Source organism: Pocillopora damicornis, chromosome 9, assembly GCF_964200805.1.
Source record: "Pocillopora damicornis chromosome 9, jaPocDami1.2, whole genome shotgun sequence".
In the NCBI taxonomy this organism is placed as follows: Eukaryota; Metazoa; Cnidaria; class Anthozoa; order Scleractinia; family Pocilloporidae; genus Pocillopora; species Pocillopora damicornis.
Window position 1 is genome coordinate 11,038,486 of NC_142678.1, and position 27,673 is coordinate 11,066,158.

General features: G+C 37.3%; 1 protein-coding gene across 2 annotated transcripts; it reads left to right on the top strand.

Moving 5' to 3' along the window:
- Nucleotides 1-7,910: 7,910 nt before the first annotated feature.
- On the top strand, nucleotides 7,911-27,283 carry LOC149040083 (uncharacterized). 2 transcript variants are annotated; one of them, XM_089183122.1, is made up of 31 exons: nucleotides 7,911-7,964; nucleotides 11,441-11,519; nucleotides 11,766-11,915; nucleotides 12,721-12,834; nucleotides 12,946-13,059; nucleotides 13,167-13,316; nucleotides 13,988-14,101; nucleotides 14,215-14,328; nucleotides 14,436-14,585; nucleotides 15,253-15,366; nucleotides 15,480-15,593; nucleotides 15,701-15,850; nucleotides 16,522-16,635; nucleotides 16,748-16,861; nucleotides 16,969-17,118; nucleotides 17,654-17,767; nucleotides 17,879-17,992; nucleotides 18,100-18,249; nucleotides 18,824-18,937; nucleotides 19,050-19,163; nucleotides 19,271-19,420; nucleotides 20,354-20,467; nucleotides 20,580-20,693; nucleotides 20,801-20,950; nucleotides 22,606-22,719; nucleotides 22,833-22,946; nucleotides 23,054-23,203; nucleotides 24,244-24,357; nucleotides 25,675-25,841; nucleotides 26,111-26,244; nucleotides 27,126-27,283. In XM_089183122.1, exons 2-31 carry the CDS (start codon nucleotides 11,459-11,461, stop codon nucleotides 27,130-27,132), a joined length of 3,657 nt encoding a protein of 1,218 aa, XP_089039248.1. In that variant the 5' UTR covers nucleotides 7,911-7,964; nucleotides 11,441-11,458; the 3' UTR covers nucleotides 27,133-27,283. The 2 variants fall into 2 exon arrangements, with proteins under 2 accessions (XP_089039248.1, XP_089039250.1); XM_089183124.1 differs by lacking the exons at nucleotides 11,766-11,915; nucleotides 12,721-12,834; nucleotides 12,946-13,059.
- Nucleotides 27,284-27,673: the final 390 nt, after the last annotated feature.

Consider the following 27,673-nt stretch of genomic DNA (forward strand, 5'->3'; position numbering starts at 1 on the left):
CAAGAAGGTTACAGAAACGGACTCTCAAAAACGGCTCTCGAATTAAAAAACTGTAAACAACAATTATTTACGCTAACCATGTGCTTATATTACCAGCGTGCTTGTGAGCTCAAATTGCCAAGACCCAGTTTAATTACACGATCACAGCTCAGACGCTTCTTGCAAAATGTGATGACTATGGATTTCAGAGATCGATTCTTCAGTTTCCAGCATTAGGAAAGAAATTTCGTATCGCAAGCATGTTCATCATAACTCGAGCAGTAAGTACGCCTCGAGATGTTGAGAGAAGAGAGAGTGGCTCCATGTTTTGTGAGACAATTGAAATTATTTCCTGAAGTTCGTACGAATCGAGTAGAAAGCATGGAAAAATAGCGCTGAAAAGCACCATGACTCAACAATGAAGTTCACTCATTCAGCAGTAGAACTAATTCCATTTTTCCATTTACCTGCGAGTTTGTTCGCACCACGTATTTTACGGTCCGTAATTTAATTCTCAGATATTTGACGGGTTCTCACATGACAATGGTGTCAAAATCAAATTACCGCGTCAGACTTAATGTAACATGGACATCGCTGACTCAATCTCGTTTTATTTCAATTATGGGAAAGGCTACCACTTCGCTCTTAGGCTAAACAACACTTCTTCGACAAAGCGCGATTTTTTAAATAAACAGAGTAAATCCTGCGATAGTTGACTGAAGAGAGAAAGAGGTAGAAACTTGCGCTCGCCGTTCGCTATCATTACCTTTCTAGGTAAAACAAAATCCGTAAGATAACCTCTTTTCTATTAACACCACGACTGTATAAAATATTCTAAACGACAGGACAAGAAATACCATAAAGAATAAGAACACCTTGAAATGTTATTCGAGCCATGAACTAACGCGAGGGTTTTTAGGCGATGAAGGCCAAATTCATTGTTTTACCGAAACGTGATTTTAATTATAAACTGAAGCTAGTATCAAACTACGATTGTTAAAAAACGTTTGAATTTTTCTGGGCCTTAGCGTCAGAGAAAATCCAGATAAGACACGACTTACCTCCTCGTCTTTCTCGGAAGCTTTGTAGTTCGCTTCTCTTTGTTGATGATCTCTTCTCAGTCTGTTTTCAGGAGCGTCTTTGTATTTCCTTCTCGCGTTACTCTCCGCTAGATGTTATTTGCCTTTTTACTTATGTCTTTCTCGCTCTCTTTCGCGTTCCTTTCACCGTAATTCAACCGTAGTGATATCCTCTCTAACTTTCTTGCGCGTTTTTCTCGACTCCCTTTACGTCTTTTACTTCTTGTTTTTGTTTTGGTCGCTCAGTCTCTTTCTTTTCATCCTATTTTCACTCAAAACCCTCTCTCCTTAAACTTGAATCATAAAAATTTCCTCCCGTTGACAATGCTTTAGCTCTGCCGGTATTGTTGCTTTGCGAGTTGATTAGAAATTGCAAAATACTGAGAGTTACTGTTCAACCACAACCTCACCAGTTTGATTTAACGCTCAAAACGCGGGTTGCAAATTATTTGCTTACGCGGCTTCACATCCACTAGCCCACTTGAAGCCCTAGTGCAATGCCTAGCCGTGTGCCCGCGATACGCTTCACTGAAGCTCGACATTCGAGTATGCGCACTTCATTGTCATCTGCCGGTGTTTCCTGGCACACACTAATGGGGTGTCCAAGTTACGCGCGCAATTGCGCCTGCGCATTACCTTCTCCTTCGCCCTTCCATTACGTAACGGTAAGATAGTGCCCGTAGTACAGTTGGCCGCGCATGCTAAAAGTAGCACCTTGTACGGTCGGTCGTACAGTCGTACGTCCAAATTTTTCGGCTTGATAGGTTACTACTATTTCGTATAATTATGGGGCTACGCTGCGTTTTGCGCGCTGCGAGCTCCGCCATGAAACACCCAACTGGTATTGACGCAGCCACGATCGATATTAAACAGCCAACTGTCAGTGGCTTCAAGAACAGCAACAATAGTTGAGTGTAAAGACCTGAAACCAGATTGTTGTTCAGAGATGATTTCTTCACTATTTAAGATTTAAGAAGTTGTATAACTGATCCTACACAATCCTCTCGAACGCTGGCGACTGCGGAAATGACTGAGATAGGTCGGTAGTTGTTTAATTAAAATGAATCGCCTTTTAAACGACGGAGTCACTCTGGCAAATATTCAGTAGTCAGGAAATATGTCAGACATTAGGGATTTATTAAATAGATCGCATAACGGACTTGAAATAATATCAGCGCACTCACGAATCAACCTAGCAGAGATATTACCTAGCCCTATAGCTTTAGTTTTTGACAATCTATTTAGATGAGTCAAGATAACACTGGTAGTAGTTGGACGAATATTGTTTAAATAAATAGACATTTCGTGCGAAGTTAAAGGTATTTCGCGGGCTAGTCTGGGGGCGATAGTGGAAGAATATTCGTTAAAGGCGTTGGAAATCTCGTTAGAGTTACAGATAGAGATATAATTTACTTTCACTTCGTTTACTGTCTGGTTGTTCTGATGACGAGACATGAGGTTGTTAATGGTTGTCCGACTTCGACGTCGTTTACTTTCAACCTTCCCTCCTTCACTCTTGAATGTATCTTGAAGAGCGAAGGAGTATGGGTTTTGATTGAATAATCACGTTAATTCAGGAATTTTTTTTTCTAGTTGGAGTGCCTTGTGCATTCATTACAGAGACTTAACCAGGACGACTTAAATTATACAAAATGTTGAAAAAAAGAACAGCTTACTAGCCTGATATATTGCTATTTTTCGCTGCATAGCAGCTCTTTGAAGCGAACTGTGAGATCATTTGAATCTACAATAATTTTCAGAACAACCATTTTATTTATAAAACAAAAAATCTACTGCTTTATACTTTATTCTTTTTACTGCTTTATAATTTCACGAGAATTATCTTAAAATCTGATGATCTGCTGAATTCCATGTTCTTGCCTACAGGTTAATAGATGTGAGCTCATCGTCCACCTCTGGTTGTGGACATTACCATATTTTGTTACATTATCGTGTTCTAAAATGTCTTTCTTCCGTTTCTATTTCTAATTCATAAACCAATATGGAATCAAATACATCTATATTCAAAGCTATTTTATGTATTCAACAACACTCATCTTTCGATAATATGGATTGTATCTTGCGTTAAGCGCATGTGCAAGAATGACGTAAAGTGGACGAAGTCCTCGGTGATAACTCTACACAGCTTTTGTTGATGACGAAAATTCAAACAGGTTTTATAAAGGTGGTTTATTACCATCTAACCACTGGTTAAGAAATCACATGGTTGAGTTTGGCTACAGCTTCCAAAATTTAAAAAATTTTCAAAAGAGATACCTACCCTCTAACGGGAGCTTCATTTTCATCGCTACGTCTTGGTGTCGTTTTATACACGATAAAATTATTGATTCTTCGCCATGTAAATAATGACAGTAATCTAAGAACATAAGGTACGGAGAAGGTTACGTTGAATTGAAATAAATGAAAATGCTTTCGGTCCGTCATATCGAACTTAGTCAAAATGCCGGTTATTAGAGACTAAAAATCACTCGTTTTAGCCTCTGTTTCTTGGTTACCATACCTTCTAGAAAATAATCCTCAGGGGCAGTGCGGAATTTCATTTAATTCATTAAAAACTTATATTAATATATTAAAACTTCTCTTGAAAGAGAATACCTTAGCATGAGCAAATGAAATGAAACTGGGCGGTCAGATTTACAGATCTGCTAATTCATTCAATAACTCATTAAGCGTGAAAATAGGTGAAGATTCTCGAGGAAAATTGCATGATCTTTCAATGACACTATTACAAAATAGAACCTTGGAAGTGAAAAAGAGAACTTTTTTTATTTTTAATCTCCGCTTTATAAATTTCCTTTTATTTCTACAGTTCATCCTCCGTGATATTTGTTTTTATGGCAGTAGACGTATCACATATAAAATGTAATTTGGTAATAGAAATAATTGGATACCTTCCAACAGACTCGTGATATCCAAAAGAAAAAGCCAACCCATCGGCTATAAGCCGACAGCGAAATTCTTGATTATGACTGGCCATTTGAGTGAGCGAACCTCACGGAAAAAATTGGGAAATGGCTCAATGAACACAAAAGCTAATGAATGAGAATAAACACAAAGAAAAAAAAGCGAATCACTGAATATGTAAATACTACTAGGCGACTGCAGAAACACAACAATACTCTCAGTTACTGTGACCTGAAAAACGTTTCAATCGAGTATCTCTTTCGTCACTGTTATTTTTCTCATCATGCCAAAAGCACGCCACTCTTCGTATACTATGGCTTTCAGGATAAAAGTTATCGCGGAAGCTGAAGCTGTAAAAAACAGCTTGGAAATCGCTCGATATTATGGACTTAGCGAGTCCATGGCGCGACGCTGGAGACGAGACCAGGCGACTATTCTTTCTGGCAAGCTTAAGATGTCTGCAAAACGTGCAAAAATGGGCCGTTTCGCTCTCAAGTGTTCCGAACTAGACGAGCAAGCGATAGGGTGGTTTTCAAAGCAGAGAGACCTAACATTTCATTTCTAATGTGAAATGAGAAGAGTCTTTGCCGAGTTGGATGAGATCGTCTTTCAATGTGTGGGAAGCAAAGAATCTGATTGGTGGTCAGAAATACGTTGTTGTCATGTCAATTTTAAAGCATGTCAAGTGAAGAGCGCTGCAGTCACGGAATTTACGGTCATTTCGCATTAACATTAAATTTATATTTTTTTTTGAATCCCAAATTCTCGACTATAAGCCGAACCCCGTTTCTTGTGAAAAAATCTCCCAAACTTTTATGTCAAATACTGAAAAATCGCTCGGCTTATAGGTGAAGAAATAGGGTATGACTGCCAAAATACAAAGGACACGATGAATACATTTAGATAATTGCTTTAAAGAAGCTGAATAGGAAAAAGAACCTTGGAAGTGAAAAAGATAACTTTCTTTTTATTTTTGATCTCCGTTCTATAAATTTCCTTTTTATTTCTGCAGTTCATCCTCCGTGATATTTGTTTTTATGGCAACAGATGTATCACATATATATATGTTATTTGCCGGCTGGGAGGTCCGTATGGTGAAAAACTGTGACCGAGGTCTTGAAAATACTGCCCGAGGCCGTAGGCCGAGGGCAGCATTTTCAAGACCGAGGTCACAGTTTTTCACCATACGGACCGACCCTTAGCCGGTAAATAACATATTTACTGTTTTTAAACTTGACGAAGTTCTTTCCGAAAGAACCCGAATGACTTATGGCCGTAAATACGGCAAGATCTTCCATAAACTGAACAATTTTTGAGTGGGTAAATGGTAGTTAAAATAGGGGTGATGCAAATTTGAGAGAGATGCCTCAGCGAAACATTTTCATTTCCGTAACAATAAAGGTGATTTAAAAGGCTTCCAAACAAACTTTGAAACATTATTTTTACAAGTATCAGTCACAATCTGACACCTGTCAATTAGAGAGCGCGCAAGAAAAAAAAATCGTAGGAACATTTGAAAACCAACAGAACTAGTTTGGCAAGGACTGTCACGACAATGTTTTCTTAAAAATCAGTTAATGATCTAACGGAAAGTATTATTTACTCTCATCGATTCATGTACGAAGATTTACCTCTGTTCATTAAGTAAACGGCGAGGAAAGTAATTGTGAGTAAATTCAATTTTTTATTTTGAAGTTGTGAGAGTTTGCTCGTTTGTTTGCTGTAATGGCGTGTTTAACTCTGATCTTTCCTTCACAAAAACTAAATTCGAACGGCACACTCCAACGAGACACAAGGGAATTTAATGCAGCCTTTTCTCAATTCCTTCAATTTCTGTTCGTGCAATTTAAGGTACAAATGTCCAAATTGAACGGAATTGGAAAGACTCACCAGGAGCGTATATTTGTTGTAGAACTTAAATTAAAACTTCGCTCGCTTTTTTTTTTACTATGAACAAATTGCTCGAGAAAATTCAGATATTAAATGAATGAAAGTTCCATCGTTCAGTTTAACTGTAACCAAATACCTCACCTTTCAACTTTCTGGGTACTTTTTGTGAACGATTAAAATTAATTGCAGACGGTTTTTAGGCCGCTTGTCAACCAACGTAATGACACTATTGTTTATACAAATTCATTCTGAAACCAATATTTTTCTGTCAACTAAAGTGATTTGATAGAGAGAAAAGGGAGGATTCATAAGTTATTTATCGGCTTGAGGTAGTGACCGACGTGTTTGCTTAAAAATACTGCCCAGCTGGAAAACGAGGTATATTTATGAAAAATGACAACGAAAGTTGGGATGTACTCGGCGACTCACGAAAGCGTTACCGTGGCCCGTGGGCAGAGATAGGAAAATACTGACCGGGTAAAGAACCAATCAGATTGCAAGATTCGTTACCGTGCCCTCTAAAAAAACAATAAAAAATGTAATTTGGTAATAGAAATATTTTGATTTATGTCAGCCAAAATAAAACGTACAAGATGAATACATTAAGCGAATTTTTTTAAAGAAACTGCAGCGAAGCCTCCATACTTTAACATAAAATAATGTCACAAAGGTTGTTAGATTGCCTGGTATATCTACTGCTTTATAATTTTCTTTAGCATACACCTTCACGAGATTTTTTTAAAATCTGATAATTTGCTGAATTCCATGTTCTTGTTTCAAGGTGAATAAACGTGAGCTCATCGTCCACCTTTTGTTTCTCTTATCGTGTTCCAAAATGTCTTTCTATGAACACCTTCTGTTTCTATTTCTAGCTCATAAACCAAGATAGAATCCAATGAATAGTTATTTTAAGTGTTCAGCAACACTCAACGTTCGATATTATGAACTGCATTTCTCGTGATTAAGCGTGTGTGCAAGAAAGACGTGGTGTATGCAATGATTTGGTTCTGGAAAGTCGTCTTAATAAACCGAGTCCTCAGTGATGCCTCTACACAGCTTTTATCGATGACGAAAATTAAAAGAGGATTTAAAAGATTACCTATTACCATCTAACCTCTAGTTAAGGAATCACATGATTAAGCTTTTGTTTTGGTCACCATTTCCAAAATTTAGCTAATTTTCTAGAGAGGTACCAACCCCCCTAACGGGAGCTTCATGTTCATCGCTACGTTTTGTTGTCGTTTCATACACGATAAAATTCAAACAGGTTTTATAAAGGTGGTTCATTACCATCTAACCTTTGGTTAAGGAATCACATAGTTGAGTTTGGCCACCGTTTCCAAAATTTAGCCAATTTTCAAGAAGGCACTTACCCCCTAACGGGAACTTCGAATTCATGTTCATCGCTACGTTTTGTTGTCGTTTCATACATGATAAATTAATGATTCTTCGCCGTGTAAAAAACAATAGTAATCTAAGATAGGGAGTAGGTTACGTTAAACTGAAACAAATGAAAATGGTCTCTTTCCCTCAAACTGGACAAAATGCCGGTTATTAGCGACTAAAAATCACTCCTTTTAGCCACTGTTTCTTGGTTATCGTGCCTTCTAGAAAAAAATTCTCAGTGGCAGTCCGGAATTTCATTGAAATTCAATTTGTATTGAAAATTCTCCCGAAAGAAAATGGCTTGGAAGAAAATAAAATGAAACTGGGTGGTCAGATAAACAGATCTGCTAATTTATTCAATGATTCATTAAACGTAAAAATAGGTGAGAATTCTTGCGGAAAATTACATGATCTTTTAAAGACACTGTTACAAAATAGAACCTTGGAAGTGAAAAAGATAACTTTCTTTTTATCTACGCCCTAGGAATTTCCTTTTTTTTTTTTTCTGCATTTCAACCTCCGTGATGTTGTTTATGGCAACAGATGTATCTCATATAAAATTTACTTGCGCAATACAAATATTCTGATCCGTATTGGTAAAAAAAAACAGACGTGATGAATACAATTAAATAATTACTCTTAAGTAATTTCAGCGAGAATTTTAGAAGTATTCTAAGAAACCCCATCCTGAGGATAGACTACTCGGTAAGTTTAACTGAAGCTTTACGATTGATCTCCTATTAACTCTTCAGATGTTATCCCTTTCACTTAGTTAAAAAAAATAATCGTCCTCCTGAGTCTCTCCTAAACCACAGGATTTTCGGGCGTTTTAATGGCCACCTCTCTTCAAGTAAACAGTTTCAAGAGCTTTGATCTACACATGCTCTGTTGGACAAGATTTGTACATAGATGGGTGGCTGTGTAAACTCTCCTTGCTGTAAACGTTCTTTACCTTTACTTACTGGACTGTATTCGCTTCCAAGTTCAGATCACAAATTTTTTAACGCTTCGTAAACTCGAGAACTCATTCCGCAAAATTTTGGAATCTGATGTAACCTTGAAGAATCGAGAATTCTTTAGCATATTTGCCTATCATCTGGCTGATCGAGAAGTTTATGATTACCGCGCTAAAAACAGTTTTAAAAAAAGGACGCTAATTTTTAAAGGCGGATTTGGCGGGGTAGAAGGTCCTGTAAAGTTTTGTTTCGGATCAGAAACTCGAAAACAGAGCAATAATAGGGAAGACGAATGTAACGGATAAAATTTGTAAGTTTTCGTCTAGTCTCGCTATCGGTTGCTTTCCCCGTAAATCAATTGAGCGCAAGGTTTTTCGATTCACTTATAAACTTTCAGTGTAAGCAAAGTGAAAAGAAACATTGAAACTGCAAAGAAGCATTCACTAGACTCTGTGATTTCTTAAATCAAGTCAAAAAGCTCTTTTCACGCCAAGTTTAGACAGTATTATTCTGCTCAGCTTTTGTTGCCATCAATTTACCTTAAGTCATCGCTATATCAATTTTTAAAAAGGAATATGAATGGTGGTAAAATCGGACCGGCCTGATGAAAAGGTTCGTTTATCAACCAGTGTTCTCCGGCTGGCTCAGTTAAATCTATCATTCTGATGAAATAATCCATTAGCAACTGGTTAGAGCTCCCATTATATTTCCTGTTTCGTTCTTTTAAAATTAACCCTGTAGAGAGCATGATGCCCAGCAATGGAAAGCATCTCGAATGTGTATGAGACAAAATCTTAACCCAGATCTTTGTTCACAATGAAACTGAAATTGAAGGAATTTATTCTTGCATGTACAAACAATGCTATGTTATATGACAAACTAAAACTGCTTATTTACGTCCTTTATTGGTAATATGAGGAGGTGAAACCACGCCTAATGGCGATGATAAAGGGGCCGTTAAACCATAATACTTCACAACTATTTGAAGTGAAAAAGATATGTCGTCCATTTTATATCTCCTTTTTTCAGATATTTCCTCTCTATACTATTTGTTTCTATATCTTTACACGGCTCCATGTAACTAATAAATAACATAAAAATTGTTTGCATCTCGTAAAATAAATATTATATGCGGCTCTTATTTTATCAATATCGCAATAAATAGTCCGCCAAGGAAAGACCCAGAGGTAAGTTTAATTCACTCGCTCATTACCTGCTATTACAATGTTATTCTCACCATCGAAAAAAACAAAGAATTTCTAAATCGGGCATCAATGAAAGGATATTAAAGCATTGCATATCAAATATATTATTTCCGTCACATACAGCTTTAAATGATCACCTGTAAAACTAACTGGAGTGCAGAAAATTAAAGAAGTGAAAAGTGACGCCAAAAGTTCGGTACAAGTTGCTCTCATGCATATTAAAAGTATAACTCATCATGAAAGAAACGCATCTTCATATTTCAATTTCGATTCTTCCCTTATTTGGGAGGTTTAATACCGACATGATGTATTTGACTTTATACAATTATTTTATCTTTCTTTTTCTTTTTTTTTTCGCGTCTCTCTTTATTCTGAATTAGTTAATTACGAGTTATATCTAAAAAAAAACTACACCTCGAGAAGACATATGAATTCCCAAACCTCTGATATCGTAGAGAAAGCTCCCCAGTGTAGAAAAGTAAAGAGGACTTTCAATTTCTCGAAATGAAAGTTTTTCTCGACAAAGAGTAAATTTTTCAAATTTTTGATTGACGTTTTTAAGCTACATATTAATAATAATTGTCCAACAATCAATCAAATGCAACCTAAACTTCTGAAATTTATTTGAATATTTGCACAATTAGACTAGCGCGTTCATATAAAGGTTTTGTTTATTTAAACTGTCCTGCTAGCGTAGTCAGTTTCTGGGTTAAATCCAATGATCTCATGAAATGATTCTATAATAATTGATACGAAATCGCTAATAGGTCCTATTCGTTTTGTTTAAATCAGTTTTCTAAAGAACTTTGTTCCGACTAATGGAAAGCATCCTAAATGTGCGTTTCTTATTCGCCAAATTGTACAACGAAAACATTCCGTGAGTAACATAACCATGAATATAACATTTATTAATAATTAGACAGAAATTGGAGAAACATATTCTGGCACGAAGAAACAGACCCATGTGGTATGACAAACGAACAAAAGATGTAATTATCAAAATTTTGTAATGCAAATATTTTACACCATGTTGGGCAAAACAGTACCTGGCTCTCATTTTAGTAATGCCGCTAGTAACAGTCCGGTAAGCAAAGAAAGGTAGGTAAGTTTCATTCAATGTCCCACTAAGTACTGTTCAATCGTTATTTTACATTAAAACTAAGATAAAGTGAGACTAAATTACCAAAGGTTATCAACCGAACGATTTTAAGCATCTTATAGCAACCGTTTTTCCGTAATAAACAGGATCAATTGAACGCCTTGCAAAACCCTATCGGGAGTAGAGAAGAGACATTAAGAGTAACAACAAAAGTATTGTACAAGTTGTACTTATAGCTGGTAAAAGTATTTTAAGTACGCTTTTACTTAAGGCACCAAGGACTCTCGATCTGTGTTTTCTCAGTCTTTTTATATATCTTTTCTGTAAAACGACCTTAGTAATACCTACAACAAACTCACTTCAATCTGGTTAACTCTGGTCGTTTCCCTAACTCTGTTCCCCTCCTCACTCTTTCTAACTCACTGATTCTCACTCTTCAATTTCTTACTGACTGTTAACTGTAAACTGTAAACTCTCAACTGAATGCTTAAATACTCGCTATTGGTAGGCATGAGTGGGCATGCTGGCTAACTTATCTTGGAAGATTAGGCATTTGTTGTTAGTATTCTATAACTGTCATGCATTAAAAAAAACTCTCACAAATGAACAACTTCACACTTGAATGCTTCTCATCAGCTCAAATCAGTCTTTCTCTGGGTTCATATGGCACCATGTTTTCTTTCACATGGGGCTTCCTGTTCTGTGCGCTTGAGCTCTGCTGACATTTATTCGTGATTTAAACGAGATATGCTGCCAAATATCATCTGCTAATACATGGTAGCAGGATTGTTCCATCAGACCACAAAATCTGCAAATAGTTTCCCTTTACCAACAAAATAACAATGCAATTATCAACTGGGATGTCAGCTGTTTATGTGAAAATAAAAAAGAAGGAGCTGACGCAATTTTATTCTATTTCAGCACCTACAACAAGAAAATATGCAGTCATCACTAAGATATATCCTCACACTACTCGTTTTGAGCGTGAATATTTTTTGTGGTAAGTACTTAATGCTTGTTTTCAAGCTTAAGATTATATGCTCGGAGAGTGAAATATACTGTCTTGGTCCAAGTTCATTCTCATGATGAGTTTAAAGGAGACACTTGCAAAAAACGCAGGTCAGAAAACGCAGGTCAATTTAATCAGTGAATTGATCAGTGCTGCAGTTATCGTAGGATAATCGACTTATGGATTTGTAGATTCTCCTGCACGGAGGTTATCATAATTATCCTGATTCTTCCACAGGGCTCCCTTGTCCGCCTGGCAAAAAGACGGACGATCCTCAAGGCCGTTGCTGTGTTTTTCCTTTTGAGTATGGAGGAGTAACTTACCAATCTTGTACCAACGGATGGTGTTCATTTGACGAAGTTTACGTGGGAAATTGGGCTAACTGCGGTAAGGAATAAAAGTTAAATTCAATAAAGAAGTTTTTTGAAACGATTCTTGCCTTTATTGACCGGCTGTAAGAAAAAAAATAGCATTCAACACTAACCCTTCACAATATCGACAATCTCCTTTCAGCATTATAAGACAGTTTGTTTTTCCATAAAATCTAAGTGACTGTTGATAAAAACAGGTAACTTTTCCGATTATGCTGACAGGGAGAGTTAAACGAAAACTGGTTCAGAGTTAGCTTTCAATCCTCTTTGCTACTTAACAAGCTTGTGTTGACTCAAAAACATTTATGGAGTGGACATTGGTTACCCTCTTCCGTACAACATGTAGGGGGGAATAAAAATGCTAAATACTGTTTTGGGACATTGAGGTTGTGATTTGTTCATGTGCCAATTTTTCAAAATAGTCTATTGGATGTTTTAGTTGATAGTCAACGAAGTGTGTTTGGTTTCCCTCAGCGAGCCACAAAATTTTCACTAGACACAAGTCATTACCTTTAATGTGTCAATAGCACCTAAATACCTTTGGAGATTTCATTTCCTGAGATGAATCCCTCCATATCTAAGGTAATTTTCTGTGTAGAAAACAAATCCACCTACCTCAACAAATAAATAACCGAGGCCGCCTAATGCAAAGTTTTGTTATGAACCCTAGTGAACCCGTAAAAAAATATCTTTGGAGATTTCATTTCCTGAGATGAATCCCTCCATATTTAGGGTAATTTTCTGTGTAGAAAACAAATCCACCTACCTCAACAAATAAATAACCGAGGCCGCCTAATGCAAAGTTTTGTTATGAACCCTAGTGAACCCGTGCACAAACAACCCTTGCCAAAATGGGGGAGACTGCACAGTAACTGGAGATGACTCTTACAGCTGTAAATGTGCCGACGGATATTATGGAGAAACTTGTGAAAAAGGTACAGGCACAATAAATATGATCATTTTAGATATTTCTTGAACATAGAGGCGACTAATTTGCCAATCATAACGGACTTCTACTCTGCCAATATAATGTTTCGTTTCCTCAGTGAGCCCTTGTAAATCACATCCTTGTAAAAATGGTGGAACATGCACAATGACGGGTCTTGATTCATTCTCATGCAAATGCACTGATGACTTTGAAGGAGACACCTGCGAAAAGCGTGAGTAAACTTTTAACAGTACATCAGTTTTGTTCAACGAATGCTTTTGTGCATGTGTAGATTGATTTCGTAAAGAACGTAATACAAATATTCTGATTCTTCTACAGGGCTCCCTTGTCCACCTGGCAAAAAGACGGACGATCCTCAAGGCCGTTGCTGTGTTTTTCCTTTTGAGTATGGAGGATTAACTTACCAATCTTGTACAAACGGATGGTGTTCATTTGACGAAGTTTACGTGGGAAATTGGGCTAACTGCGGTAAGGAATAAATGTTACAAATTTAGCAATATTAAATTCAATAAAGAAGTTTTTTGAAACGATTATTACCTTTATTGACCAGCTATAAGAAACAAAATAGCATTCAACGCTAGCCCTTCACAATATCGACAATCTCCTTTCAGGATTATAACACAGTTTGTTTTTCCATAAAATCTAAGCGACTGTTGATAAAAACAGGCAACTTTTCCGATTATGCTGACAGGGAGAGTTAAACGAAAACTGGTTCAGAGTTAGCTTTCAATCCTCTCTGCTACTTAATAAGCTTGTGTTGACTCAAAAACATTTATGGAGTTGATATTGGTTACCCTTTTCCGTACAACATGTAAGGGGGAGTAAAAATGCTAAATACTGTTTTGAGAGCTTGAGGTTGCGATTTGTTCATGTGCCAATTTTTCAAAATAGTCTATTGGATGTTTTAGTTGATAGTTAACGAAGTGTGTTTGGTTTCCTTCAGCGAGCCACAAAATTTTCACTAGACACAAGTCATTACCTTTAACGTGTCAATAGCACCTAAATACCTTTGGAGATTTCATTTCCTGAGATGAATCCCTCCATATCTAAGGTAATTGTCTGTGTAGAAAACAAATCCACCTACCTCAACAAATAAATAACCGAGGCCGCCTAATGCAAAGTTTTGTTATGAACCCTAGTGAACCCGTGCACAAACAACCCTTGCCAAAATGGGGGAGACTGCACAGTAACTGGAGATGACTCTTACAGCTGTAAATGTGCCGACGGATATTATGGAGAAACTTGTGAAAAAGGTACAAGCATGATAAATATGAGCGTTTTAGACATTTTTTTGCGCGTAGAGGCGACTAATTTGCCAATCATAACGGATTACTACTCTGCCAATCATAATGTTTCATTTCCTCAGTGAGCCCCTGTAAATCACATCCATGTAAAAATGGTGGAACATGCACAATGACGGGTCTTGATTCATTCTCATGCAAATGCACTGATGACTTTGAAGGAGACACCTGCGAAAAGCGTGAGTAAACTTTCAACAGTACATTAGTTATGATCAACAAATACTTTTGGGCATGTGTAGATTTATTTCGTAAAGAACGTAACACAATAATTCTGATTCTTCCACAGGGCTCCCTTGTCTACCTGGCAAAAAAACGGACGATCCTCAAGGCCGTTGCTGTGTTTTTCCTTTTGAGTATGGAGGAGTAACTTACCAATCTTGTACAAACGGATGGTGTTCATTTGACAAAGTTTACGTGGGAAACTGGGCTAACTGCGGTAAGGAATAAAAGTTACAAGTTTACCAATATTAAATTCAATAAAGAAGTTTTTTGAAACGATTATTACCTTTATTGACTAGATATAAGAAACAAAATAGCATTCAACGCTAACCCTTCACAATATCGACAACCTCCTTTCAGCATTATAAGACAGTCTGTTTTTCCATAAAATCTAAGCAACTGTTGATAAAAACAGGTAACTTTTCCGATTATGCTGACAGGGAGAATTAAACGAAAACTGATTTAGAGTTAGCTTTCAATCCTCTTTGCTACTTAACAAGCTTGTGTTGACTCAAAAAAATTTATGGAGTGGATATTGGTTACCCTTCAGTACAACATGTAGGGGAGTAAAATGCTAAATACTGCTTTGAGAGCTTGAGGTTATGATTTGTTCATGTGCCAATTTTTCAAAATAGTCTATTGGAATTTTTTGGTTGATAATCAACGAAGTGTGTTTGGTTTCCCTCAGCGAGCCACAAAATTTTCACTAGACACAAGTCATTACCTTTAACGTGTCAATAGCACCTAAATACCTTTGGAGATTTCATTTCCTGAGATGAATCCCTCCATATCTAAGGTAATTTTCTGTGTAGAAAACAAATCCACCTACCTCAACAAATAAATAACCGAGGCCGCCTAATGCAAAGTTTTGTTATGAACCCTAGTGAACCCGTGCACAAACAACCCTTGCCAAAATGGGGGAGACTGCACAGTAACTGGAGATGATTCTTACAGCTGTAAATGTGCCGAAGGATATTATGGAGAATCTTGTGAAAAAGGTACAAGCATGATAAATATGAGCGTTTTAGACATTTTTTTGCGCGTAGAGGCGACTAATTTGCCAATCATAACGGATTACTACTCTGCCAATCATAATGTTTCCTTTCCTCAGTGAGCCCCTGTAAATCACATCCATGTAAAAATGGTGGAACATGCACAATGACGGGTCTTGATTCATTCTCATGCAAATGCACTGATGACTTTGAAGGAGACACCTGCGAAAAGCGTGAGTAAACTTTCAGCAGTACATTAGTTATGATCAACAAATACTTTTGGGCATGTGTAGATTTATTTCGTAAAGAACGTAACACAATAATTCTGATTCTTCCACAGGGCTCCCTTGTCTACCTGGCAAAAAAACGGACGATCCTCAAGGCCGTTGCTGTGTTTTTCCTTTTGAGTATGGAGGAGTAACTTACCAATCTTGTACTAACGGATGGTGTTCATTTGACAAAGTTTACGTGGGAAACTGGGCTAACTGCGGTAAGGAATAAAAGTTACAAGTTTAGCAATATTAAATTCAATAAAGAAGTTTTTGGAAACGATTATTACCTTTATTGACTAGCTATAAGAAACAAAATAGCATTCAACGCTAACCCTTCACAATATCGACAACCTCCTTTCAGCATTATAAGACAGTCTGTTTTTCCATAAAATCTAAGCAACTGTTGATAAAAACAGGTAACTTTTCCGATTATGCTGACAGGGAGAGTTAAACGAAAACTGATTTAGTGTTAGCTTTCAATCCCCTTTGCTACTTAACAAGCTTGTGTTGACTCAAAAACATTTATGGAGTGGATATTGGTTGCCCTCTTCAGTACAACATGTAGGGGGGAGTAAAATGCTAAATACTGCTTTGAGAGCTTGAGGTTGCGATTTGTTCATGTGCCAATTTTTCAAAATAGTCTATTGGAATTTTTTGGTTGATAATCAACGAAGTGTGTTTGGTTTCCCCCAGCGAGCCACAAAATTTTCACTAGACACAAGTCATTACCTTTGATTTGTCAATAGCACCTAAATACCTTTGGAGATTTCATTTCCTGAGATGAATCCCTCCATATCTAAGGTAATTTTCTGTGTGGAAAAGAAATCCACCTACCTCAACAAATAAATAACCGAGGCCGCCTAATGCAAAGTTTTGTTATGAACCCTAGTGAACCCGTGCACAAAGAGCCCTTGCCAAAATGGGGGAGACTGCACAGTAACTGGAGATGATTCTTACAGCTGTAACTGTGCTGACGGATATTATGGAGAATCTTGTGAAAAAGGTACAGGCACGATAAAAATGATTATTTTAGACATTTCTTGAACATAGAGGTGACTAATTTGCCAATCATAACGGATTACTACTCTGCCAATAATAATGTTTCCTTTCCTCAGTGAGCCCCTGTAAATCACATCCATGTAAAAATGGTGGAACATGCACAATGACGGGTCTTGATTCATTCTCGTGCAAATGCAATGATGACTTTGAAGGAGACACCTGCGAAAAGCGTGAGTAAACTTTTAACAGTAAATCAGTTATGATCAACAAATACTTTTGGGCATGTGTAGATTTATTTCGTAAAGAACGTAACACAAATATTCTGATTCTTCCACAGGGCTCCCTTGTCTACCTGGCAAAAAGACGGACGATCCTCAAGGCCGTTGCTGTGTTTTTCCTTTTGAGTATGGAGGAGTAACTTACCAATCTTGTACCAACGGATGGTGTTCATTTGACGAAGTTTACGTGGGAAACTGGGCTAACTGCGGTAAGGAATAAAAGTTACAAATTTAGCAATATTAAATTCAATAAAGAAGTTTTTTGAAACGATTATTACCCTTATTGACAGGCTGTAAGAAACAAAATAGCATTCAACACTAACCCTTCACAATATTGACAATCTCCTTTCAGGATTATAAGACAGTTTGTTTTTCTATAATATCTAAGCGACTGTTGATAAAAACAGGCAACTTTTCCGATTATGCTGACAGGGAGGGTTAAACGAAAACTGGTTCAGAGTTAGCTTTCAATCCTCTCTGCTACTTAACAAGCTTGTGTTGACTCAAAAACGTTTATGGAATTGATATTGGTTACCCTCTTCCTTACAACATGTAGGAGGGAGAAAAAAGCTAGTACTGTTTTGAGAGCTTAAGGTTGTGATTTGTTCATGTGTTCATAGGATTTGTTTCCTAAAATAAAGCCCTCCGTATTTAAGGTAATTTTCTGTGTAGAAAACAAATCCACCCACCTTAACAAATAAATAACCGAGGCCGCCTAATGCAAAGTTTTGTTATGAACCCTAGTGAACCCGTGCACAAAGAGCCCTTGCCAAAATGGGGGAGACTGTACAGTAACTGGAGATGATTCTTACAGCTGTAAATGTGCCGACGGATATTATGGAGAAACTTGTGAAAAAGGTATAAGCATGATAAATGTGATCGTTTTAGACATTTGTTGCACATAGAGGCGACTAATTTGCCAATCATAACGAACCACTACTCTGCCAATATTATGTTTCGTTTCCTCAGTGAGCCCTTGTAAATCACATCCCTGTAAAAATGGTGGAACATGCACAATGACGGGTCTTGATTCATTCTCATGCAAATGCACTGATGACTTTGAAGGAGACACCTGCGAAAAGCGTGAGTAAACTTTTAACAGTACATCAGTTATGTTCAACGAATGCTTTTGTGCATGTGTAGATTTGTTTCGTAAAGAACGTAACACAATTATTCTGATTTTTCTACAGGGCTCCCTTGTCCACCTGGCAAAAAGACGGACGATCCTCAAGGCCGTTGCTGTGTTTTTCCTTTTGAGTATGGAGGAGTAACTTACCAATCTTGTACCAACGGATGGTGTTCCTTTGACAAAGTTTACGTGGGAAACTGGGCTAACTGCGGTAAGGAATAAAAGTTACAAGTTCAGCAATATTAAATTCAATAAAGAAGTTTTTTAAAACAATTATTTTCCATAAAATCTAAGCGACTGTTGATAAAAACAGGCAACTTTTCCGATTATGCTGACAGGGAGGGTTAAACGAAAACTGGTTCAGGGCTAGCTTTCAATCCTCTCTGCTACTTAACAAGCTTGTGTTAACTCAAAAACGTTTATGGAGTAGATATTGGTTACCCTCTTCCTTAAAACATGTAGGAGGGAGAAAAATGCTAAATACTGTTTTGAGAGCTTGAGGTTGCGATTTGTTCATGTGCCAATTTTTCAAAATACTCTACTGGAAGTTTTAGTTGATAGTCAACGAAGTGTGTTTGGTTTCCCTCAGCGAGCTACAAAATTTTCACTAAACACAAATCATTACCTTTGATGTGTCAATAGCACCTAAATACCTTTGCAAATTTAATTTCCTAAGATAAAGCCCTCCATATTTGAGGTAATTTTCTGTGTGGAAAACAAATCCACCTACCTCAACAAATAAATAACCGAGGCCGCCTAATGCAAAGTTTTGTTATGAACCCTAGTGAACCCGTGCACAAAGAGCCCTTGCCAAAATGGGGGAGACTGCACAGTAACTGAAGATGATTCTTACAGCTGTAAATGTGCCGACGGATATTATGGAGAAACTTGTGAAAAAGGTATAAGCATGATAAATGTGATCGTTTTAGACATTTGTTGCACATAAAGGCGACTAATTTGCCAATCATAACGGACTTCTACTCTGCCAATTATAATGTTTCATTTCCTCAGTGAGTCCTTGTAAATCACATCCCTGTAAAAATGGTGGAACATGCACAATGACGAGTCTTGATTCATTCTCATGCAAATGCACTGATGACTTTGAAGGAGACACCTGCGAAAAGCGTGAGTAAACTTTTAACAGTACATTAGTTATATTCAACGAATGCTTTTGTGCATGTGTAGATTGATTTCGTAAAGAACGTAACACAATTATTGTGATTCTTCTACAGGGCTCCCTTGTCTACCTGGCAAAAAGACGGACGATCCTCAAGGCCGGTGCTGTGTTTTTCCTTTTGAGTATGGAGGAGTAACTTACCAATCTTGTACCAACGGATGGTGTTCCTTTGACGAAGTTTACGTGGGAAACTGGGCTAACTGCGGTAAGGAATAAAAGTTATAAATTTAGAAATAATAAATTCAATAAAGAAGGTTTTTGAAGCGGTTATTACCTTTATGGACCGGCTGTAAGAAACAAAATAGCATTCAACGCTAACCCTTCACAATATCGATAATCTTCTTTCAGCATTATAAGACAGTTTGTTTTTCCATAATATCTAAGCGACTGTTGATGAAAACAGGCAACATTTCCGATTATGCTGACGGGGAGAGTTAAACGAAAACTGGTTCAGAGTTAGCTTTCAATCCTCTCTGCTACTTAACAAGCTTGTGTTGACTCAAAAACGTTTATGGAGTTGATATTGGTTACCCTTTTCTGTACAACATGTAGGAGGGAGAAAAATGCTAAATACTGTTTTGAGAGCTTGAGGTTGTGATTTGTTCATGTGTCAGTTTTTCAAAGTAGTCTATTGGAAGTTTTAGTTGATAGTCAACGAAGTGTGTTTGGTTTCCCTCAGCGAGCCACAAAATTTTCACTAGACGCAAATCACTACCTTTGATGTGTCAATAGCACTTAAATACCTTTGCATTTCCTGAGATACTCAAAAACGTTTATGGAGTTGATATTGGTTATCCTCTTCCTTACAACATGTAGGAGGGAGAAAAATGCTTAATACTGTTTTGAGAGCTTGAGGTTGTGATTTGTTCATGTGCCAATTTTTCAAAATACTCTACTGGAAGTTTTAGTTGATAGTCAACGAAGTGTGTTTGGTTTCCCTCAGCGAGCCACAATATTTCACTAGACGCAAATCACTATCTTTGATGTGTCAATAGCACCTAAATACCTTTGCAGATTTTATTTCTTAAGATAAAGCCCTCCATATTTGAGGTAATTTTCTGTGTGGAAAACAAATCCACCTACCTCAACAAATAAATAACCGAGGCCGCCTAATGCAAAGTTTTGTTATGAACCCTAGTGAACCCGTGCACAAAGAGCCCTTGCCAAAATGGGGGAGACTGTACAGTAACTGGAGATGATTCTTACAGCTGTAAATGTGCCGACGGATATTATGGAGAAACTTGTGAAAAAGGTATAAGCATGATAAATGTGATCGTTTTAAACATTTGCTGCACATAGAGCCGACTAATTTGCCAATCATAACGGACTTCTACTCTGCCAATTATAATGTTTCATTTCCTCAGTGAGCCCTTGTAAATCACATCCCTGTAAAAATGGTGGAACATGCACAATGACGGGTCTTGATTCATTCTCATGCAAATGCACTGATGACTTTGAAGGAGACACCTGCGAAAAGCGTGAGTAAACTTTTAACAGTACATCAGTTATGTTCAACGAATGCTTTTGTGCATGTGTAGATTGATTTCGTAAAGAACATAACGCAATTACTGTGATTCTTCTACAGGGCTCCCTTGTCTACCTGGCAAAAAGACGGACGATCCTCAAGGCCGTTGCTGTGTTTTTCCTTTTGAGTATGGAGGAGTAACTTACCAATCTTGTACCAACGGATGGTGTTCCTTTGACGAAGTTTACGTGGGAAACTGGGCTAACTGCGGTAAGGAATAAAGGTTACAAGTTTAGCAATATTAAATTCAATAAAGAAGTTTTTAAAACGATTATTACCTTTATGGACCGGCTGTAAGAAACAAAATAGCATTCAACGCTAACCCTTCACAATATCGACAATCTCCTTTGAGCATTATATGACAGATTGTTTTTCCATAAAATCTAAGCGACTGTTGATAAAAACAGGCAACTTTTCCGATTATGCTGATAGGGAGAGTTAAATGGAAACTGGTTCAGAGTTAGCTTTCAATCCTCTTTGCCACTTAACAAGCTTGTGTTGACCTAAAAACATTTATGGAGTGGATATTGGTTACCCTCTTCCACACAATCTGTAGGGGGGAGTAAAAATGCTAAGTACTGTTTTGGGCGCTTGAGGTTGTGATTTGTTCATGTGCCAATTTTTCAAAATAGTCTATTGGAAGTTTTAGTTGATAGTCAACGAAGTGTGTTTGGTTTCCCTCAGCGAGCTACAAAATTTTCACTACCCACAAATCATCATCATCGTATATTTTATTTGCCTCATTTACACAATACAAAAAAATTTATTCACAGCGGTTATAGCTAGAAGGCGAGGAGACCCAGGAAGCCACCTGGCTTATGGGAAGGCCACCTCACTTAAATTAATAAATGAAGTAAAGAAAAAGTGCTGCGAATGTGCGGCAAGGCCAATTCAGCGATTATTTAAGTAAAAACTCTTGCATTTTCGTCTTCAAACTAAGAAGGTTTGACGAACGAGTGACTGAAACAGGAAGAGAGTTTCAAATTTTAGGACCTTTGTAGAGAATTGTAAATTGCTTGAAATTTGTACGGCACAAATGCGTGCGATAATTATTGGCTGTTCTGGTACCATAGTTGTGAATTTGGTTATTCGTTACAAAAAGATTGAGAAGCAATGGAGGCAATAAGTTATTTCTATAATCAAATATGAATTTGGCGATTTCAAACGTATTGACTTGGAAAATATCTAAAATTCCTAGTTTGGAGAATAAAGAAGCGGAATGGGCTCCATAGTCTGTGTTGGTGATAGCCTGGCTCCCTTTTGCAAGAAATAAATTCTATTTAAGTTAGATACGTATGTGCAACCAGTCGCAGTTACAATAGACGATATAAGGATACATTAAGGTGTAGTACAAAGTGAGTTTAGATAGGATAGGAAAAAGCGAGACCTGAATATAATACCTATTGATTTAGCGATTTGTATACATACACAGCTGATATGGTGTTTCCAGGTGAGATGATCATCAATATAGACCACAAGGAATTTAATTATGTTAGATTGTTGTAGGGGTTTACCTCCAAAGAAGAGAGAAATGCCGGAGTTAAATTTCTTCTGTCTGGGTTTAAAAATTACGTAGCTAGTTTTCTTCATATTAACTGAGAGCTTATTGCATTTTAGCCAAACATCAATATTTTAGAGTTAATCAATAAGTACGGATTCTAAGCAATTTGGGTTTGAGTGAGAATAAAAGATACTGGAGTCACTACCTTTGATGTGTCAATAGCACTTAAATACCTTTGCATATTTCACTCCTGAGATAAAGCCCTTCATGTTTAAGGTAGTTTTCTGTGTGGAAAACAAATCCACCTACCTCAACAAATAAATAACTAAGGCCGCTTAATGCAAAGTTTTGTTATGAACCCTAGTGAACCCGTGCACAAAGAGCCCTTGCCAAAATGGGGGAGACTGCACAGTAACTGGAGATGACTCTTACAGCTGTAAATGTGCCGACGGATATTATGGAGAAACTTGTGAAAAAGGTATAAGCATGATAAATGTGATCGTTTTAGACATTTTTTTGCAAATAGAGGCGACTAATTTGCCAATCATAACGGACTTCTACTCTGCTGATCATAATGTTTCGTTTCCTTAGTGAGCCCCTGTAAATCACATCCCTGTAAAAATGGTGGAACATGCACAATGACGGGTCTTGATTCATTCTCATGCAAATGCACTGATGACTTTGAAGGAGACACCTGCGAAAAGCGTGAGTAAACTTTTAACAGTACATCAGTTATGTTCAACGAATACTTTTGTGCATGTGTAGATTGATTTCGTAAAGAACGTAACACAATTATTGTGATTCTTCTACAGGGCTCCCTTGTCCACCTGGCAAAAAGACGGACGATCCTCAAGGCCGTTGCTGTGTTTTTCCTTTTGAGTATGGAGGAGTAACTTACCAATCTTGTACAAACGGATGGTGTTCATTTGACGAAGTTTACGTGGGAAACTGGGCTAACTGCGGTAAGGAATAAAAGTTATAAATTTAGCAATATTAAATTCAATAAAGAAGTTTTTAAAACGATTATTACCTTTATTGACCGGCTGTAAGAAACAAAATAGCATTTAACGCTAACCCTTCACAATATTGACAATCTCCTTTTAGCATTATAAGACAGTTTGTTTTTCCATAAAATCTAAGCGACTGTTTTTCCGATTATGCTGACAGGGAGAGTGAAACGAAAACTGGTTCAGAGTTAGCTTTCAATCCTCTCTGCTACTTAAGAAGCCTGTATTGACCTAATAACATTTATGGGGTGGATATAGGCTACCCTCCTCCTTACAACATGTAGGGGGGATTAAAAATGCTAAATACTGTTTTGAGAGCTTGAGGTTGTGATTTGTTCCTGTGCCAGTTTTTCAAAATAGTCTCTTGGAAATTTTAGTTGATAGTCAACGAAGTGTGTTTGGTTTCCCTCAGCGAGCCATAAAATTTTCACTAGACACTAATCATTACTTTTGATGTGTCAATAGCACTTAAACACCTTTGCATGTTTCATTTCCTGAGATGAAGCTTTCCATATTTAAGGTAATTTTCTGTGTGGGAAATCAAAGTCACCTACCTCAACAAATAAATAAGCCATCCTACTAGTGTAGCCCCAGCTGCATCCTCGACGAACGCAGTTGGTGTGGCGAGCATGATCTTATGGGATACACTGTTCCGGTTAGGGATATGAATTCACCTTTTGTCCCAGAGGGGCTTAAGTGCAACTTCCATTTCATATTTTTGCTTATGCTTTACTTGGTAATGTAATGTTTCCAATGATCTATGACAAAGCGCAAAAGGTTCCCCTTTCTTCCACCAATTCGAGTAAATGACAGTAGTTGTCTATCTTCCTGTCAACGGAAAATGACCCTAAGCAAAAACTCTCTTGCGTTTTGCTACTCTTCCAAATTCTATTTGAGGAGTTTCTATTATTTAGTCTTTCACAGCTCATTGTGATGCTATGATTTGATGGGTTATTTTGTGATCATGGATTATTGTTGACATTCTTTTGCAACAGTTGATGAATGTCAGTCATCTCCTTGTAAGAATGGAGCCAGTTGTAAGATTACTCAAGATGGTTACAGTTGTCAGCCATGTCCTGCAGGATGGGATGGGAAAAACTGTGATGAAGGTTTGATGCGTCTTTGAATTAACTATCTTTTTGGTCTTGGGAAATCACTTACGGCCAGCAGCTTAGTCCCCTTTCAAGGGAAAGTCTCCTCAATTGTTTTTTTCTAAGAGAATGAATAAAAATTTTGTTTGTCCAAACCTTTTCGGTTGCCTATGGTGTCAGTGTTCCTCAGTATGGTATTTGCCTGTGTAGGTCCTGCGGACGATCTTCGCGTTGTCTGGCAAGCTCAGTTTGAACTAGAGCAATGCTACCAGTTCTTTTACTCGCTAATCTAGGCTCTGAGGATGAACTCTTTTTGTGGGTAGTCTGTACTGCCATATGCGCTAAAAGACACTCGATGTGCGAAAGCAACGTTGATATGCGCGTCGGATTTCAACAGTAAATGGTCTAGAGCCATTGAAAATTACCATTACTTCCAACTTTTTCATCCTTCCAACTAATTGGTGAAACAACGTTCTCATTTTAAATGTCTTCAAATCACTTCAAATCTATACGCTTTCTGGGCGAAGCCAATCAACTTTTATAGTCATTACAATTAACGACTTCTGAGTTAGCCCTCTCATGGAACAAATAAAGGGTTTCGAAGAGGAACCTAAAGATTCTCTGTGTTTTGTCTTTAAGTTTATGTCGCTGTCTCATCAAATTTGAGCGTAAATATAAAGCACAGAGTTTATATTTACGATTAATACATAAAAAATTGCTACCCACACGACACTAAATAACCTTCAAAAAGTAGCTTTTACCAAAGCAGACAGGATTCCGACAAATTCTTCACTTACTTTAACAACTGTTAAATTCATTTGGAATCCCTCGGCTGATAACCTCAGTTGCATTTTCGCCACAGATCAAACCCTCTTGTGACCATACCTCGTTTCATCCAGTTTGCCTTCAAAGTAGGATTCGGAGTATTTCCATAAGAATCAAGGATTCACCAAGATTAGTTTTTTTTCAGTCCTTTATGTTTCTGCCAAGACCTAAGGTTGAAATTTTGAACAATTTATAGTCAAACATGGACTAAAAAAGTCAGACTTCTCATTGGACAGATGCTTTCATCCATCTGTTTGTTTGTTTTTTCCACCAGACTCGGACTAAAGTTTTTCCACAAGAATTGAGGGTTCATCAAGATTTTTTTTTTAGTCCTTTATGTTCCTAGTGAGACCTTTGGTGGAAATTTTGAACAGTGTTTAGTCAAACATAGACTACAAAAGTCAGACTTATCACTTGACAGATGTTTTAATCCATATGTTTGTTTTTTTTCCACCAAATTCGAACTCAACATTTTGGCCCATTGACTTCTTCCAAATTCGTTTGTTGCAGTCGCGTGGAAATCTGAAGGATGTTTCAAAGAGCACAAGAGGAAAGCGAAAATGGTTCTCGGACGTAAAATCGCTACCATCCATGGAAAGAAACTAAGCATTCAAGACGTATTTGATAAGTGCAAAATTGCAGCGGAAAAGAAAGGTTTCAAGATTTTTGGTATTCGAGTGAGTGAAAAAGATTTGTTTAACTTAGTCTAACATTCATAAGACTATTTAATTAGTTTCCATGAGCAAGTGTGCGAGATATCTGACTCAGTCGAACGAAACACTCGGTTGTATAAACATAACTAAAATTGCAGTACACCCCTTTGGGCTTGGTTTTTCGTGATCGTTTTAAAAACGTTGCAAATGCGATTTTCCTTAGGTAACTCACAAGGTAGACTGTAATCTTGATTCCCGACCATTTTTAATCTTCTTCTCTATTTGTTGTACAGAACAGGAACAGGTGTTTCACAACAAGTGATGGAAAAGTGCAGGAGTTTAAAAAGTATGGAGTATCGTCCAAATGCAAGATAGATGACAACGGTCTTGGTGTTGGAATGAAACTCGCCAACTTTGTCTACACCAGGTAACTTGGATAGAGACTTTTGCTCATATTCTCTTCAATGTTAATTCTCAATGCTAAAAGTATAGAAAAGAATAAAAGCCAGAACAACAGAACTAACAACTATTTATTTTCACTGAAGCATCTGAGCGGGCCAGAATCTTCAATTCTCAGATCTGTCTAGGTCAGTCCTTATGGGAAGAAACTGTGGGAGGGGGATGGGGGGTTTGCACTGTCGTATTTAAATTTCTTAAAATTTAAAATCGGTGTTATTTAAAAATAACACCGATCTTAATAGTCTGGATACCAATTAGAAGAAGAAAATTAACAAACACTATATAAAAAAAAAAAACGATCATCAAGAATGTAAGGCAAGTCACGCGTAAGATAAAATTTAAGTGGCGACATTTAAACAACACTGCACAGTAGCTCAATATTAAAATAAACGATATTTTTATTACCATAATGATTCGATTTAGCTCCTGGGCGCTTGTTTACTTTTGATACCTCAAGGGAGGGTGCCCATCGGACACAGGGGGCTTATTAGGGACAAGACGTTATTTTATTTTTTGAGGAACAGCATAATGTACAAACAAAGCTTTGACATTTATTTTGAAAAGGATCAAAAACAGACTGGTTCCCCCTGGATCCTTGGTGAACCTTCCTGGATAGAACGACCAGTGGCAGCCAGCTGCACGCAATTGTCACAAAATTTTAAAATGAGTGATAAATTAAATAGATGAGAGAGCTTATTAGAGAGGGTGCGCTTATTATAGCGAAAGCGGTAAATCGAATCATTACGGTATCACGATTATTTATCACACAGCCATGAACATAAAATTTCTATTGTCAACATGATAAATCGAGTTTTTATCTTAAATAATCTTTTCTAATCTTTTCCTTAGGCCGTAAAGATAGACTCAATGCAGAAATGCAGCAATGCACAAAATGGATTGGATGGAATTAGTAGTTCTACCTGAGTAAATTGAAAATCTTGTTGGGTTAAGGGTTTTAATTCATTAAAGGGTTAATCTGAACTAAATAAAAAACGCGGCACAAATGGGAAGAGTGTTTATCATCTTTTATTGAAACTATAGCAACCTTCCACGTTAACTTGTTTTCCTTGAGAGGAAGTCGCAAGCCATAAGTTCTTTGGAAGTAATAGGCGAACCTACGTTTTTTTTCTGTATCTCTTTGTTGCTTATGATTGGGATTTTTGAAGTTGTCGTCAAGATTAATGTTGTAGTATAGTTGGTGTTTTCAGGCAATCGAACGGGTGATCATATGAAGATTGAAGTCTCCCACAAGATGGTTAGCATGTAAGAATGAAGACTCAGGAAATCTTAGAACTTCTACAGGAAAACGTTTAAAGTTCTAGTTCGCCATGCTCAGACGGTAGTAAATTATTTTCCCTTAAATACTGCAAATATAAAACCACGCGCCTTAATGGTTG